This window comes from Neovison vison, chromosome 12 (assembly GCF_020171115.1).
Source record: "Neovison vison isolate M4711 chromosome 12, ASM_NN_V1, whole genome shotgun sequence".
Lineage (NCBI taxonomy): Eukaryota > Metazoa > Chordata > Mammalia > Carnivora > Mustelidae > Neogale > Neogale vison.
Genome location: NC_058102.1, coordinates 3373314 through 3391656, shown reverse-complemented (window position 1 = coordinate 3391656; position 18343 = coordinate 3373314). Strand labels below are relative to the sequence as shown.

The 18343-nt window shown below is 45.8% G+C and overlaps 1 protein-coding gene across 1 annotated transcript; it reads right to left on the bottom strand.

Annotated features, from left to right (window-relative positions):
• Positions 1–435: 435 nt before the first annotated feature.
• On the bottom strand, positions 436–8240 carry LOC122892316 (polycystic kidney disease and receptor for egg jelly-related protein-like). The gene has a single exon (XM_044228615.1). The coding sequence runs from the start codon at positions 8238–8240 to the stop codon at positions 1389–1391; it is 6852 nt and encodes a 2283-aa protein (XP_044084550.1). The 3' UTR covers positions 436–1388.
• Positions 8241–18343: the final 10103 nt, after the last annotated feature.

Here is an 18343-nt window from a genome sequence, read left to right as displayed (position 1 = left end):
CTGCTTCTCCCTCTGTCCCTTCTCTCTCTCTCTCTCTCTTTCTCAACTCAATAATATTCTAAAAAAGAAAAGAAAATCCAAATCTGACCTTCAGGCACTCTTGTGTGAGTGGCATTGAAAGCACATGTGCATGTCTGTGAGCCATTCCAGCACAGCTCAGGACCACAGGGCCACTGAGTGAGTAACAAGGGCTTGGGACAAAGTTGTTCCCAGCTGCTTGGGTTGACCCCTTCACTGGCTCTCCATGGGGAAGGCAGGATCCACTTGTACATACACCCCTCACAAAGAAATCACAGCAAGTCTCACAGGAGAAATCTCTCATTTTGTGACAAAGTTGTTCCCAGTTGCTTGCGTTGTCCGCCTTCACTGGCTCTCCATGGGGGAAGGCAGGATCCACCTGTACATACACCCCTCACCCCAAAATCACAGCAAGTCTTACAGGAGTAATCTCACATTTAATTCTGATAAAGCTTAAAGTGACATCTACATAAATGAACATGCTTTTGAGAAGAACTGTAAGAGCTGTGAGCCATATTGCTCTTATACAATGAACCACATTTTCTTTATTATTTTGCAGTAATCCACCATGCTGTAAATTGCCCAAAGCCCAACACCTGGATGCACAAATTCTTACAGTCAATATACAGAACACTTACTATCTTTCGGTGTGAACCCACTCCTCCCGACAAACACACACACACACACACACACACACACACACAACCTTTTTGTTGTTGAACAAAATTCATGTCTACTGGCCGGAAAAAGCTATTACATTTCACAGCATTAACTAGCAGTAGCCCACAGGAGTAGATGGGAAGCTCAGTCTTCTGACCCTCAGATCCCACCCCTAGACTCAAAAGTAAAAAGACAGATCCTGATCTTGGCACAAAGTCCCTCCAGCCCTGGCCCAGCTGGATGGGTGGGGGGTGTCCTGGGGGTGTGAGGAAGGCAGCGGGCGGAGAGGCGTTTCCATGCTCTGCTCTGCAAGGGGATCCCCCAGAGAAACTGAGGGACCCACAAAAACCTGACATCCGCCCCGGGGGACACAGTTGCAGAATGAAAATGCTCTACCCTAGGGAATTAGAGTGGGGACCCTTTAGAGCTCCCTACCCAACACCAGGTCTCTACTACTCTAAATATCTATGGGCTCCAAGGACACTGAGTTTCACTCTAGAGGGAAATCGGCCCTGGGCTCCATGTTGCAGACATGCCCTGAATCCCAACACTCAGGAGTAGAGGCCAAAGGTGGAGACACTTCTGAATGCAGGGGTGTGCATTGTGCAGGACATGGGAAGAGAGCACTGCTGAGCCATTGAACATTCCTTACATTCAGAGAACCAGCACCTAGGGGGACTCTTGCCTGTGAGTCTTGACCATGACACTCATCACACAACAAGATAAACCATTTTCTTCCCATTGATGTTTCTGGTCTTCAGCCCCAGATACCGCTGGCTCTTCTTCTCTGGTTGCCCATATACCATGTTGACAAAGAACTCTGGTTCATCTTTGTCCCTAGGTTGGAAGGTCAGAAACCTAAACATTGCTCTTAGCTTCCGACACAGATAGGTCATTGCTTCTGCTTCATCTGATGGTTCCTCATACACGGGTTGCTTCACTTTCTTATAGGTAGACAAAATCACTGCCCGAAATAAGTTGATCAATACAAAGATCATAACCAGCACGAAAGAAGAGAGGAACAGGACCCCCAGAACCCTGTTGTTGGGGAACTCAGTGTTCTGAAAGGCTGGAATGCAATAGGAGAATATCGTCTGCATAGCATGAATCAGGTTACTGTAGTTCCACTCGTGTTGACCAAACGCCAGGTAGCCAAATGCCATGTACACAAAAAAGTACACAGACACCACCAGGGCCATGTGGCAGATGCCGGGAAGGGCCGCTTGAATGGCCCTCTGAGCCAGGCGCACGTCATAGAAGATTCTGGAATACCTGAGGGTCTTCAAAATGGTCAGAAATAACAGGAAACCCAAAATGATCCTCATGGCGTGATCTACTTGAGAAACCGCATGAAACGGAATGAAATCCTCAGGGTGCGACAAGTAAAAGCGAATTATGCCAGTGGCCAAGAAGTGCTTCCTAAAGAAGAGCACAATCAGCACAGTAAATATGCATTTCAGAGCAAAGTTGAGCAGATTATACACACTTCTCACGTACGAGGCCCTTTCTTGCATGATGATATAACCCTCATCGACCACATAGGCTAAAAAGAAAATGAGAATGGCCACATACAAGTAGATTTCGGCGGAAGTCTCCCTGTCGAAATCAGCAAGCGAGAAGGAGTGCACGGATAGGCTCGTGTTCACAACTCCTAACTGAGACGCCTCGAAAACGACAGAAATGCTACAGAACAGACTGACGTCTGGGTTGAAGGTGGTCAGCTCCAGAATCACGGCCCACGTCTGCTCATCAAGCCACTCGCTGCTCTGGAGTTCCCTGAGCCTCACGGTGGAATTAAAAGGCTGCTGCTCTGGGAAAAAATAGAACGCATAGCCTCCCGACCCGTAGGTGTGTAAGAGTCCGTGGGAGACGTACCCCCAGATCTTCTCTGGAGGCTTGTAAGTAAACCCATCGGTATTCTTATCCTCAGGCCTCTTGAGAACTTTGTTCCAAAGGCCAGAGTAGCTTCTGGTGTCTTCCGGGTCAGTGCCATAGCTGGGATGACAATGGATTTCTCTTCCCATGCTGGTCTGGGCAAAGTTGGCAGGCAGGCAGAGTTTATCGCCAGGTCTTGCCCTCACCTGCCTCAGCAGTGGAAGCCCCAGGACTTTAGAGGAGCTGTCGGGCAGAAAGGCTGGATTCGGGTCGTTGTGGACCAGGGGCACCAGCACGCTGTTCAGCCACCTGTAGATGTCCTCCAGCTTGGTCACCGAGCCGAGATCCACAGAGAACCGATCGCGAACAAACTGGTTATAGTAAAAGCTGTCCGTGTGACGCAGGAGGGTGACGAGCCTCAACAGGAGGGCTAGAAAGATGAAGTGAGTCAGAACGTAACACAGGAACAGGAAAGCCCTTCTCTTAATTGCCTTCTTCCTCTTGAATATTAGGATTTCGTCTTCGGTGAGGGGCTGGTACATCCTCGATCTTCGGAGCTCCATGATCTGCTGGTGTCGCCTTGCCATTTCTTCTCGGCTCAGTTTGCTGCGCAGAGAGATCTCAGTGAGGCCGAACCTGCCCGCCCAAGAAAGATTTTTACAATACTTGGCCCTACTTGCTCTGAAGCCTGACAAGAGTATAATTTTACATGGCTGCACCAGAAAAATCGACAGACAGAATGAACAAAATGATGCAAAGAGCCAGTCCATTGACTTTTCATAGCCATAGGTCAGCCCATAAAATACAATGAAGAACGAAGATATACTAGATGTGGCAAAAACCAAGAACCAAGCTATATAAATGCAAAACCAGGGCAGAACGATCCTGCTCTTCCTTTTGAGTTGTACAGGAACTGCATGGTCTTTTCCACCAGCAACATCTTGATTGTTATTTATGTTTGTGTTACTAGCATTTATATTTTTTTCCTTGGCACGTGTGGCCTTGCTTGCTCCTTTCTTATGCATGCGCCATGCAATGGAAGGCTCTTTGTCTAAATACTTGTGACCTTTCTGTCTTTCCCGAGGTGGAGACTTGGAAACTTCCATGATGGGTGCATGCACAGTCTCCTGAGCATGCCACTTTTCCAGATATTCCTCCCAGTATCCACTTTCGGGTACCACATAATGCTTCTTGGGAGATACCTTTTCTAGAGTCACAAGAGGTTCCCTCTGGGAGTAGGTGAAGACAAAAATTATTAGTATTTGCAGAGGGATCATAATTAAGACACTTTCCAGTCCTATCATCAATGACCTGACATAGCTCCCCTCCTCTGAAACCATTTCTTCTGCTCTGTCAAGATTAAAGAACATAATATTACAAAGAAGGGAGGCCATCAGCATTGCCAAACAGCAGGACAGTCTCTGCAGCCTGCTGAATGGTTTAGCAATGCTGCCAGAGAAAATAGAGAACCACATGTGATCTCTTCCCAGCTTGTAAGTTGAATCAATCAAGAAATAGTCCTTTCTGTTGATAGGCTGGTCTGGGTCGGTAACACGAAATGTTCTGTCCAAGGAGATGTCAATACAAAGCCATTCCCGGCATAAAAACAGCCAGATGTGTCGGCTGAACAGATTTTCTACCTTAACTCTGCTTAGATACCAGCTGGGGGATTTGCCTTCATTGTTGTGCCAAACACGAATGGAATGGATGTCCCCCAAGTCCCTTTTCGTGGTTAGGAGAAAAGTGTTGATGCCTCCCCGGTAGAGGGTTGTAAAATGCGGATGGCTCAGACAATGCACATCGCTGGCACCTTCTGTTCCCATAAGTTGCATGAAGACATCGGCCCTTGTCCGGGCCCGATAACGGCTTCCCGTAAAAATAGTCACCAGGTAACACACCTTATCATAAGGATCATTATCAAGTAAAATTATCACATGTTGCCGAAGATACTGATCCATATCATCCCTGTGTAAGGCCCAGAAAGCTAGGATTATGTACATCAGCATAATGAAAAGCACAGTGAAGAGCGTCACAGGGTTGTGGGTAACGTTCTTGATTACCTCCAACCGTAGGTCCACAGCATTGGGGATCACGATTACAATGGCCGTCAAAAAGTGGGTTTGCAGGTGCCGGCTGGCTTCTTTTATTAGATCCAGCTGCCGCCGGACCCTCCTTGTGCTTTGGCAGATGCAGTGCACTCTTCGCCACGTGGTCCTCTCTCCGAGAACACAGGTATCTTCTCTCCAGTCGCTCTGGATCCCATACATGTCTAGGCAGTGAGCGCTGAAAAGAGCGATTCTCACGAGCTTATCATTGGCTGCCATGACAAAACGAGGTGCCTGCAGAGCTATGACCAACGTGCACTCAGACGAACCGCCTCGCTGAGCTATGACTTGCAGCAGGGACGCTGGAAGGCAAACCACGCGGGCCTCCCTAACGACACAGGCTGAGTCAAACAGGTCACTCTGGTTGGTCATGGGAGGAATGTCATGGGGCACAAGGAAGGTGGCGACCAGAGCAGTGGGGGAAATTTCACTGCCGGCGTACACCAACACCGTGAACAACACGGTCACTTCGGTCACAATGTGGACCAGCAACTCCTTCACTACACTGCTGTCCACCTCAACCCTAAACTTCCCTGTTGTCCTTTTCAAGGACTCATCAGCTCCCTCGGTCTCACTCTCCGGTCCCACTGTGAGGTTAAAAGATGCAAAGCTCAAGTTTTTTCTGGCGATGTACACTTCTGCTACATCAGGCATGATCTCGACCACGTCGCCGTCAGGTGTGGTTCCTGTCATCCTGAATCCAACCACCTCTGCCGAACAGCTTTCCTGATCATTCATCCAAGGAAAGGGATCATCTGCAAACTCACAAAACATGGTGGAAATAAGGGAATTTGCCGGGAAGCTAGGAATAATACTCACATTTAGAGTCGGACGAAAATGATATTGACTGCTTTTCTCATTCCTAAAGATATTGGTAACATCCCACTTTTCAGTTTTCCTGAGGTACACCTTAAAGCTAGAGGCCGTCATTGCGGTGGTCTCATTCCCTGGCACTTTACCCTCCAGTACTGTGTCTGCTAGTGATTCCAACACGTAGAAAGGCTCATCGACCACTTCATAGCTAGCGGTGAGTTTCAAAATATTAGACAAAGTTGTTAATATCCCAGTGCTCACAGTTTCTATTTGTTCAGAGCGAACGTGTGAATCCTTCTGTCGAGACTGCTGTAGGGCTCGATTTGCTAACCAAATCCTCACTGTGGCCAGTTTCTGAGCCATTCGAGTGAATCCGGCGGTCGTCTGGGTTAACTCAGTAACACTCATGACTACCTGGCTAATTTCCACCAAAGTGCTATTGGGAAGAATGAAAGTCTGGTTGACAAGGTATTCCCGGAATCTGGCTTTGTCAGCTTCCAAACTTAATTCAGGTTTCATGTTATTCAAAACAGAAGCTGCTATATATATTAAATAGCCTGCAGGTAGAAATTCCTGGCTGTCAAGCAAAGTAGATAGCAATGAACTTGGTCCCATGGTGAAATTGAATAAGCGATCGAGCACGCCCTTCGCTGAGATTTTATCCGTAGGGGCATGTACGGTCGCATACAAAGTTGCCTGAGAAAAAGCTCCTAGAGAGTCATACACCTGAACAGATATCTTCATCGCATAACGATTAGCCAACACACCCACAGGGAGAAACGAAGGAGGCGATGTGGACTCATTCCCCAAATACAGGATGGCCCCCAAGGTGCTCTCTTTTATAGAACTGATCTGACCAAAACCATACAAATCAGAGACTACCATTTTGTATGTAAGTGGGATGTTCTTATCCTTAAAATTAGAGCACCGGATAACAAACCTGGTAACTAAGGCAATTCCTGTAGCTGGATTAATGCTGCACTCTCCGGTTTCAGGGACATAGTTAATAACAAACGGGTGCTTCAAGTCCACATTATGCCCACTCCAAGTTGCTAGATGCACAGAAGCCCAAAACTTAGCTTCAGGAAAATCCTTCAAAGCAAAAGCTTTTATAGACAAATAAGCCCCATTCCTCCCTGTTGTGGTGTGTTTTGCCCAATCAAAGTTTACCTCATCCCCTAGAGATGACAGAATCGACCATTTATACTCATCCTGGCTTGTTGAACCATTTGTGCAACTGAGAAACAAAGAAAATCTGGCTGAAATACCCAAAACGGCATCACAATTTTCAATACACGAGATGTATGCTGCGGGGGCTGGTCCTTTGAGCACGTGGACCTTTCTATCAACATGGGCTTTCCTATCACCCTTGCGGATCACCATTCTGAAGATATACACACCTCCACCTTTCAGTGTTCCTGGCTGAAGTGTGAGGACAGGGCCAGAGGCCTCCTTCCAGTTCAGATTAGTATGCTTTGGGGTGCAGACGCTGTTGCTCATCACTGTGATTTTATGTCCCTGGTAGTTTTTTGGATCCGTGGTACAGTACCAAGAAAAACGGAGTCCCTGCGAAGGACTGTCCGAATCTGGATCAGACGACCCCGTTCCATCCAGAACCAGCTGATCTGTGAATTTGATTGTTATGTTGGGACCCCCAGCAATAACTGCTTCTAGGTCACTTCTAACGATGCTGACATACATGAAATCTGAGGCCGAGGCCTGAGGCCTATTTCGATTCGCATAGACGTCGACTACGAATCTCATCACATACACTCCCCAAGTTAAAGATTTTGGAGGGATATGTAGAAATGTTGGCACCCTCCCTGATTTCGTGATTGGTATATCCAAAGGTCTGTACCACTGGGGCAGATCCTTTACCGAGTTCACGGAAAACACCTGCCAGTAGGAAACAATTAAGGTGGAGTATACACAGTTGTACTTGTAGGTGGCATTGAGGGTAGCCTCCATCTTCCTGGTCAGCACCAAGGGTTCACCATCTTTGTTCCTGTTGATCTTCACCATGGTGATCTCACAGGGCATTTCTGGGGATACCTGGCAGGACACGGAAGACTGTATGGCTTGAGGCCCATCCGAGGTGAGAGCTTCCAGGACAACAGGCGTGGGCCCATCCGTGGGACACTGCGTTTGGGCCACGAAGCCCGCGGAGGGGCGAGGCCTTGCGGCCGGCAGGTCGGAGGTGGAGCGGCGGGGGCGCCGAGGGCCGGCGGGCCGCAGCGGCACGAGCCAGAAGGTCCACTCCGGGCGCCCGAGCGCGCGGGGCAGCGCGGTGCGCCACAGCAGGGACAGCCGGCCGCGGCGCGCAGACAGCCGCAGGTGCACGAGCGCGGGCGCGGCGGCCAGGCGCGCGCGCAGCAGGACGCGCAGCAGGACACAGAGCGGGCGCGCGGGGCCGCGGGGCAGGCAGAGGCGGCCGCCACCGGCCAGGATCACGCCGCCGCCAGGGGCCGCGCGGGGCCGCAGGTGGACGCGGGCGCTGCCGGCCGGCTCCCCGAGGCCCGGGGCGGCCCTCCAAGCGCGCAGCGCGGCCGCGTCTCCGAGGGCTGGGCCGCGAGTCTGGGCGGCTGGCGGGGGGCGGCGGGCCGAGGCGGGATCCTGGAGGCGGAGTCCGGACTCTGGTGTGGCGGTCGCCCGGGAGACAGGGATGGCAGCCAGGGCCCTGTGGGGAGCGGTGGGCCGCGGGAGGCGCCCGCGACCTAGGCCCAGGCCCAGGCCCAAGAGGAGGAGGAGAAGCTGGGCTCTGCGCCCCATAGCGCCACCTGCCGGGGAACCTGGGAGCCGCTGCCGCAACCGCGGGGTCTGGCAAACCGCCGCGGGGGGCGCGGGCCTGCAAGGGGGCGAGGGGGAGGGGAGGCGGGCCTCAGGGTCCAGACTACCTCCGTGCTGGCGGAGGGCTGTGGCGTGCGCTGCGGGTCAGAACTCAGTGGGTAATAATGGGTGGGCTTCCCTGGTACCCTGACCCCTGCCTGGCCTCATGACTGCTCATCTAATTAAGGCAGCACAAGGCTCCCAAAAGCCTGCAAATACCCCTTACCTCTCCCTGGCCAAAACCACAGGGATGTGAACTCGCGTCTGACTCTGGGTTTCTTGATTTGCTTTCCCTACTTTCTTAGGATGAAACCCCAAATCTTTGTCTTTAGATCTTCGTTTCTCTAGAAGCATTTAATGCTGTAAATGTCCCACCAAACACTGCTTAACTGCCTCCTGCATGCTTGCCTAGTTTTGTTATCATTCAATTTAAACTATGTCTACTTGCCCTGTTTGGGTTTTGAACCATCAGTTCAAATGGGTTGTTAACTTTCCCAGTATTTGGAGCTTGTGCGAAATCTAAGTTATGCTGGTTTCTAACAAGTCTATCGTGGTCAGAGAATACATTCCATCTGATTTTGAGACTTTGCATGGACTGAGACTTGCTTGAGGCCCATACAGTAGTGTGATCTACCTTGCTGTATGGTCCTGGTGCCCTTAATAACAACGTGTGTCTCCCAACATTGAGTAGATTGTCCTACAGACATAAACTAGACCAAGAGAGTTGGTACCCGAGTGTTTCATCTTCTATGTCTTCCCTGGGTTTTCTCTAATTTTTCTATCAGTCGGTGAGAGAGGCTGTTACTCTCTCTTGTGCTGACTGGGAAATTGTGTCTTTGACCCTTTCTTTCTGTCCATCTTTGCTTCATGTCTTTTCAGGCTCTATTAGATGGATACACATTTGTGTTACGTCCATGTGAATTGGTCCTTGTCTCGTGATGAGATGTTTCTGTTTACCTCTAGTAATCATCTCTGTTTGGAAGTCCGTTTCACCTGATGTTCAATGCCAGATGATATGTTGATTGTATCTGAATAAACCTGGAAAATGAAATAAAATAGCCACGCTAGCCTTCTTATGCTTACTGTCTCCATGCCATATCTTTTTTTCATTCATTTCTTTTTCAGCTTATGTATGTCTTTATATGTAAAGTGGTCTTCTGAAGGCAACATGTAATAAGGTTTTCTTTTCTTATCCTCTCTCTCTGAGTGCACCACCCCGAAGGATAGGCCATTGTCAGGACAGAAGAAGGCAGCCATCTGCAAGGAAGGGAGATGGCCCTTACTGAGAACCGATCACGCTGACACCCTGAGCTTGGCCGTGGGGCTCCAGAGCTGTGAGAAATAAATCCTTGCTGTTCAGACAGCACCCCCACTCCGCCCCCCACAACGAGGTATTTTGTTTTATCAGTCTGAGCTAAGACAACAGGAAATGTCGGGGCTGAAAACTCATATTGGGGTCATCTGAGGCATGTAGGGTAGAGGCCCAGCTGGAGAAGGAGACAGACTCTGGTTGTCTCCGGTACTTAGAGGAGAGGCGGACCGAGACAGGCAGTGGGTCAAGACGGAGAGTAGGAGGATGTGGTGTCCTGGAAGCCAAGGAAAGAGGGGATTCAGGAAAGACACAGTGTGGCCTGATGGGTCAGAGAAGCTGAAGATGAAGAAGAGGAACTCAGAGATCATGCTCCTAGCCTGCTGACTCCCTGTCCCCTCTCACCACACCCGCACCCCCACAACACTCACTTTGGGACAGGAGTCCCCAGGCCTGGGCCAGCGCCACAGGCAGCAGGGTCTGTGTGCACCCCAGGCAACAGACGAGATAGGTACAAAAGGAGCCCTGTCCTTCCCCATGGACACTTTAAAGCAATGGCGCTGTGATCCATGGCACCCTTGGTGATCTGAGCCCCAGTGACCCGGCCCTCCGGACCTGCCCTGCCCCAGCTTCCAGGTGACCCTCTGGCCCGCAGGGTCCCATGCCCCATTCTCAGACCCGTTCTTCTCTCATGCCTCCCCAACGTGCCCCTCTCCAGGTCACTTGGCCCCTACGTATGCCAAGTACTGTGTTGCCCCTGAAGCCAAAAGGCCTGGGGCTGGGCCTTCTTCCTTTGGGCAATTGAGAATTAAGGAAGATACAAGGCATTTTTGTAATCCTGGGAATAACACCGGTTCCGGGACGTGGACAGAGGGGAGCTGAGGAAACAGTCTGATTTTCTTACTAGCAGATAGGACCTCTGGATGTTTCTAGCAAGAGCATTCCTTGGATCACAGCCACGATTATATACTGAGAACTTTATTTTCTGTCTGCCCACAGATGGACCATCTGGATGAAGCTTTTTATGTATGACCGATAACCACTCAGATACACGACCTTGTCTCTAGAATACTGTTCAAGCCCTAAGACAGGCTACACAAGTTAGGAGATGGACTACGAGAGCTACGGGAAATGCTGAAAGAGGGGGAGGAGTCAAGATGGCAGGAGAAGTAGCAGGCGTAGAGGACATCAGGTGCAGGAGATCAGCTAGATAGCTTATCAAACCATTGAGAACAACTACAAATCAACAGGAGATCGGAGAGAAGAAGAGCAACAGTTCTAGAAACAGAAAATCGACAACTTTCTGAAAGGTAGGACCGGCAGAGAAGTGAATCCAAAGCGATGGGAAGATAGACAATGGGGGCTGGGGCCAGCTCCTGGCAAGCGGCAGAACACGGAGCACAGAATCAGGACTTTTAAAAGTCTGCCCCAGTGAGGGACATCACTCCAGAGGCTAAACAGGAGTAACGCCCACACGGGGATAGCGTGGTCTCAGGTCCCACGGGGTCACAGAAGGATCAGGGGTGTCTGAGTGTGGCAGGGCTCGTAGGTATTAGAGCGGTAAAGCCTGCTGCAGAGATGGAGCCAAGGAGCGAGCTCTCAACTTGGGGTTACCTTGAACCATAATCTGTGGCACAGGCCACTGCTCTGTGAGCGGGATCCCCACAAGATCCAGGGAGACACCTCCAAAAGGCCCAGCCCCGGGCCTTTGGTCTCTATGTGCCAGAGACAAAGAAGCTTGATCATAGGCTGGGTGAGCTCGGAGCGCGGCGGGAGGCCAGGGAGACGGGAGTGATGAGCGCTTTTCTCCGAGGGCGCACGGAGGAGTGGGGCCCCGAGCTCTCGGCTCCTCCGGACCGGACCGGAGACTGGGAGGCCGCCATTTTCATTCCACTCCTCCAGAACTCTACAGAAAGCATTCAGGGAACAAAAGCTCCTGAAAGCGAACCCAAAGGATTACTTAGCCCGGCCCCTGGTAAAGGTGGTGCAATTCTGCCTCCGGCAAAGACACTTGAGAATCACTACAACAGGCCGCTCCCCCAGAAGGTCCGCAAGAAACCCAGCCAAGACCAAGTTCATTTACCAAGGAGAACAATGGAATTCCAGAAAAGGAAAAAGCAAGGCATGGAATTCATGGCTTTCTCCCCATGATTCTTTAGTCTTGCAATTAATTAATTTTTTAAAATTTTATATTTTTCCTTCTGCTAATTTTTTTAACTTTTACCCTTTCCTTTTTTAACGTTTTTTAACTAGTCTATATTAACAATACCTTTCATAAAAAATTTTTTTGAACCTTTATTATTATAGTCATATTCTATCCTTCATTGTATCTAACGTTATTTTTTGTATACACATAGGGTTCGTTCTTCTAAAAATTTTGGGGTACAACTTCTTCAAAAATATCAAAATATACCCTAAATCTAGCTCTGGGCTTGTTCTGGTTTCCAGCCCAAGCAAAATCTCTCCACTTTCTTTTTCTTTATTCTCCCAAAGAACTTACATTATCAACTCCTATTTTAGAAATTAACAAAAAATTTTTTTGTCTTTATAAGTGTATTCCATCCCTTCATTGTGTTTACCCTTATATATATTTTTCATTCTTTAAAATTCGGGGAAGTAGTTTCTTCTAAGAGACCAAAATACTCCCAAAATTAAGTGGGTGACCCTGTTCTAGTCACCAGTCTCTATATATTTTTTTTCCTTTTTTATATTTTTTCTTTGTTTTCTTTTTTAAAAAAAATTTTTTCTGAACTTGTTTATATTCCCCTTCCCCCCCCCCCACAATTTAGGGTTTCTTCTGATTTGGTTAAAGCACATTTTCCTGGGGTCTTTGCCACCCTTTTAGCATATTATTTGCTCCTTGGTATATTCTTATCTGGACAAAATGACAAGTTGGAAAAACTCACCCCCCCAAAAAAGAACAAGAGGCAGTACCAAATGCTAGGGGCCTAATCAATATGGATATACATAATATGTCAGATCTAGAGTTCATAATGATGATTCTCAAGGTTGTAGCTGGGCTTGAAAAGGGCATAGACGATACTAGAGAAACCCTCTCCAGAGAAATAAAAGCACTTTCTGGAGGAATAAAAGAACTAAAATCTAATCAAGTTGAAATCAAAAAAGCTATTAATGAGGTGCAATAAAAAATGGAGGCTCTTACTGCTAGGATAAATGAGGCAGAAGAGAGAATTAGTGATATAGAAGATCAAATGACAGAGAATAAAGAAGCTGAGTAAAAGAGAGACAAACAAATACTGGATCACGAGGGGAGAATTCAAGAGATAAGTGACCCCATAAGATGAAACAATTAGAATGATTGGGATTTCAGAAGAAGAAGAAAGAGAGAGGGAAGCAGAAGGTATATTGGAGAGAATTATTGTAGAGAATTTCCCTACTATGGCAAAGGGAACAAGCATCAAAATCCAGGAGGTGCAGAGAACCCCCCCTCAAAATCAATAAGAATAGGCCCACACCCCGTCACCTAATAGTAAAATTTACAAGTCTTAGCGACAAAGGGAAAATCCAGAAAGCAGCCCAGGAAAAGTAGCCTGTAGCATACCATGGTAAAAATATTAGATTGGCAGTGGACTTATCCACAGAGACCAGGCAGGCCAGAAAGAACTGGCATGATATATTCAGAGAACTAAGTGAGAAAAACAAGCAGCCAAGAATACTATATCCAGCTAGGCTATCATTGAAAATAGGAGAGATAAAAAGCTTCCAGGACAAACAAAAACTAAAAGAATTTGCAAACACCAAACCAGCTCTACAGGAAATATTGAAAGGGATCCTTTAAGCAAAGAGAGACCCTAAAAGTAGTAGATCAGGAAAGGAACAGAGACAATATATAGTAGCAGTCACCATACAGGCAATACAATGACACTAAATTCATATCTGTCAATAGTTACCCTAAATGTAAATGGGCTAAATGCCCCAATCAAAAGACACAGGGTATCAGAATGGATAAAAAAACAAAACCCATCAATATGTTGCCTAAAAGAAACTCATTTTAGACCCAAAGACACCTCCAGATTTAAAGTGAGGGAGTGGAAAACAATTTACCATGCTAATGGACATCTGAAGAAAGCTGGGGTGGCAATCCTTATATCAGATCAATTAGATTCTAAGCCAAAGACTATAATAAGAGATGAGGAAGAACACTATATCATACTCAAAAGGTCTGTCCAACAAGAAGATCTAACAATTTTAAATATCTATGCCCCTAACATGGGAGCAGCCAAATATATAAACCAATTAATAATAAAATTGAAGAAACACATCGACAATAATACAAAAATAGTAGGGGACTTTAACACTCCCCTCACTGAAATGGACAGATCATTCTAACAAAAGATCAACAAGGAAATAAAGACCTTAAATGACACACTGGACCAGATGGACATCACAGATCTATTCAGAACATTCCATCCCAAAGCAATAGAATACACATTCTTCTCTAGTGCATATGGAACATTCTCCAGAATAGATCACATCCTGGGTCATAAATTAGGTCTCGACTGGTATCAAAGATTGGGATCATTCCCTGCATATTTTCAGACCACAATGCTCTGAAGCTACAATTCAATCACAAGAAGAAATTTGGAAAGAACCCAATCACATGGAGACTAAACAGCATCCTTCTAAAGAATGAATGGGTCAACCAGGAAATTAAAGAAGAATTGAAAAAATTCATGGAAACAAATGATAATGAAAACACAACGGTTCAAAATCTGTGGGACAAAGCAAAGGCAGTCCTGAGAGGAAAATATATAGCGATACAAGCATTTCTCAAGAAACAAGAAAGGTCCCAAATACACAACCTAACCCTATACGTAAAGGAGATGGAGAAAGAACAACAAAGAAAGCCTAAACCCAGCAGGAGAAGAGAAATAATAAAGATCAGAGCAGAAATCAATGAAATAGAATCCAAAAAAAAAAAAATAGAACAAATCAACGAAACTAGGAGCTCATTCTTTGAAAGAATTAATAAGATTGATAAACCCCTGGCCAGACTTATCAAAAAGAAAAGAGAAAGAACCCAAATAAATAAAATCATGAATGAAAGAGGAAAGATCACAACCAACACCAAAGAAATACAAACAATTATAAGAACATACTATGAGCAAATCTATGCTAACAAATTTGACAATCTGGAAGAAATGGATGCATTCAAGGAGACATATAAATGACCACAACTGAACCAGGAAGAAATAGAAAACCTGAACAAATCCATAACCAGTAAGGAGATTGAAACAGTCATCACAAATCTCCAAACAAACAAAAGCCCAGGGCTAGATGGCTTGCCAGGGGAATTCTACCAAACATTTAAAGAAGAATTCATTCCTATTCTCCTGAAATTGTTCCAAAAAAATAGAAATGGAAGGAAAACTTCCAAACTCATTTTATGAGGACAGCATTACCTTGATCCCAAAACCAGACAAGGATCCCATCAAAAAAGAGAATTACAGACCAATATACTTGATGAACACAGATGCAAAAATTCTCACCAAAATACTAGCCAAGAGGATCCAACAGTACATTAAAAGGATTATTCACTACGACCAAGTGGGATTTATTCCAGGGCTGCAAGGTTGGTTCAATATCTGCAAATCAATCAGTGTGATACAATACATTAATAAAAGAAAGAACAAGATCCATATGATACTCTCAATAGATGCTGAAAAAGCATTTGACAAAGTACAGCATCCCTTCCTGATCAAAACTCTTTGAAGTATAGGGATAGAGGGCACATACCTCAATATTCTCAAAGCCATTTCTATAAAACCCACCACAGATATATTCTCAATGGAGAAAAACTGAAAGCTTTTCTGCTAAGATCAGGAACATGGCAGGGATGTCCATTATCACCACTGCTATTCAACATAGTACTAGAAGTCCTAGCCTCAGCAATCAGACAACAAAAGGAAACTAAAGGCATCCAAATCGTCGAAGATGAAGTCAAACTATCACTCTTTGCAGATGATATGACACTACATGTGGAAAACCCAAAAGGCTCCACTCCAAAACTGCTAGAACTTGTATAGGAATTCAGTAAAGTGTCAGGATATAAAATCAATGCACAAAATCAGTTGCATTTCTTTACACCAACAACAAGACAGAAGAAAGAGAAATTAAGGGGTCAATCCCACTTACAATTCACACCCAAAACCATAAGATACATACGGATAAACCTAACCAAAGAGGCAAAGAATCTATACTCAGAAAACTATAAAGTACTCATGAAAGAAAGTGAGGAAGACACAAAGAAATGGAAAAATGTTCCATGTTCCTGGATTGGAAGAAAAAATATTGTGAAAATGTCTATGCTACCCAAAGCAATCTACACATTTAATGCGATTCCTATCAAAATCCCATCCTTTTTTTTTTTCAAAGAAATGGAACAAACCATCCTAAAATTTATATGGAGCCAGAAAAGACCTCGGATAGCCAAAGGAATATTAAAAAAGAAATCCAAAGTTGGTGGCATCACAATTCCAGACTTCAAGCTCTATTACAAAGCTGTCATCATCAAGACAGCATGGTACTGGCACAAAAACAGACACATAGATGAATGAAACAGAATAGAGAGCCCAGAGATAGACCCTCAACTCTATGGTCAACTAATCTTTGACAAAGCAGGAATGAATGTCCAATGGGAAAAAGAGAGCCTCTTCAACAAATCATGTTGGGAAAATTGGACAGCCACGTGCAGAAAATTGAAACTGGACCATTTCCTTACACCACACATGAAAATAGACTCAAAATGGATGAAGGACCTCAATGTGAGAAAGGAATCCATCAAAATCATTGAGGAGAACACAGGCAGCAACCTCTTCGACCTCAGCCACAGCAACTTCTTCCTAGGAACATTGCCAAAGGCAAGGGAAGCAAGGGCAAACATGGACTATTGGGGTTTCCTCAAAATCAAAAGCTTTTGCTCAGCAAAGGAAACAGTTAACAAAACCAAAAGACAACCGACAGAATGGGAGAAGATATTTTCCAATGACATATCAGATAAAGGGCTAGTATCCAAAATCTATAAAGAGCTTAGCAAACTCAACACCCAAAGAACAAATAATCAATCAAGAAATGGGCACAGGACATGAACAGACATTTCTGCAAAGACATCCAGATGACCAACAGACACATGAAAAAGTGCTCCATATCACTCAGCATCAGGGAAATACAAATCAAAACAACAATGAGATATCACCTCACACCAGTCAGAATGGCTAAAATCAACAAGTCAGGAAATGACGGATGCTGACGAGGATGCGGAGAAAGGGGAACCATGCTGCACTGTTAGTAGGAATGCAAGCTGGTACAACGACTCTGGAAAACAGCATGGAGGTTCCTCAAAAAGTTGGAAAATAGAGCTACACTATGACCCAGCAATTGCACTACTGGGTATTTACCCTAAAGATACAAATGTAGTGCTCCGAAGGGGCACATGCTACTGAATGTTTATAGCAACAACGTCCACAATAGCCAAACTATGGAAAGAACTTATATGTCCATCAACAGATGAATGGATAAAGAAGATGTGGTATATATACAATGGAATACTATGCAGCCATCAAAAATGAAATCTTGCCATTCGTGATGTAACTAGAGCGTGTTATGCTTAGCATAATAAGTCAATCAGAGAAAAATACTATCATATGACCTCCCTGATAGGAGAAAGTGGAGATGCAATGTGCAGGAGGGTTGGGAGGTAGGAAATAAATAAAGGAAACAAGATGATATCAAGTGGGAAACAAACCATGAGAGACTCTTAATCTCACAAAACAAACTGAGGGTTGCTGGGGGAAAGGGGGTCAGGAGACTGTGGTGGGGTTATGGACAATAGGGAGGGTATGTGCTATGGTGAGTGCTATGAAGTGTGTAAACCTGGCAATTCACAGACCTGTAACCCTGGGGCCAATAATACATTATATGTTTATTTAAAAAAATATATGAAAAAGGAAATACTAAAAGAGCAAATCGAGTTCTTTTGCAGAAAATAAAGTTAATTTTGAATTTGTGCTCTCTGCCATTGGTAATATAAGAAGAAAACCAATCCAAAGCATTAGCAATATCTCAAAGTATTTTTTCAGTGGATTCCCAAGGAAAGCACATGTTTACAGATAAAAAGAGAAGGACATGTGGGGGCTCAGTCAGTTAATCTCTGTCTTCCACTCAGGTCATGATCCATCCTGGGATCTAGGCCTGCTTCCTGCTCCGGGCTCAACACCGATTTGCTTCTCCCTCTGCCCTTTCTCTCTCTCTCTCTTTCAAATCAATAATATCTTAAGAAAGAGAAGAAAATCCAAATCTGACCTTCAGGCACTCTTGTGTGAGTGGCATGGAAAGCACATGTGTGTGTCTGGGAGCCATTCCAGCACAGCTCAGGACCACAGTGGCGCCCAGTGAATAACAAAGCCTTGGGACAAAGTTGTCTCCCAGCTGCTTGGGTTGTCCCCCTTCACTGGCTCTCCATGGGAAAGGCAATATCCACCTGTACATACACCCCTCACACAGAAATCGCGGCAAGTCCCACAGGAGCATTCTCACATTTAATTCCGATAAAGCTTAAAGTGGCATCTACATCGATGAACATGCTTCTGAGCAGAACTGTAAGAGTTGCGAGCCATATTGCTCTTAAACAATAAACCACATTTTCTTTATTATTCTGCAGTAATCCACCCCGCTGTAAATTACCCAAAGCCCAAGACCTAGATGGACAAATTCTTAC

Excerpts from the sequence above, each read along its gene's own strand:
- LOC122892316 (XM_044228615.1), bottom strand. The coding sequence starts at position 8,240 with ATGGGGCGCAGAGCCCAGCTTCTCCTCCTCCTCTTGGGCCTGGGCCTG.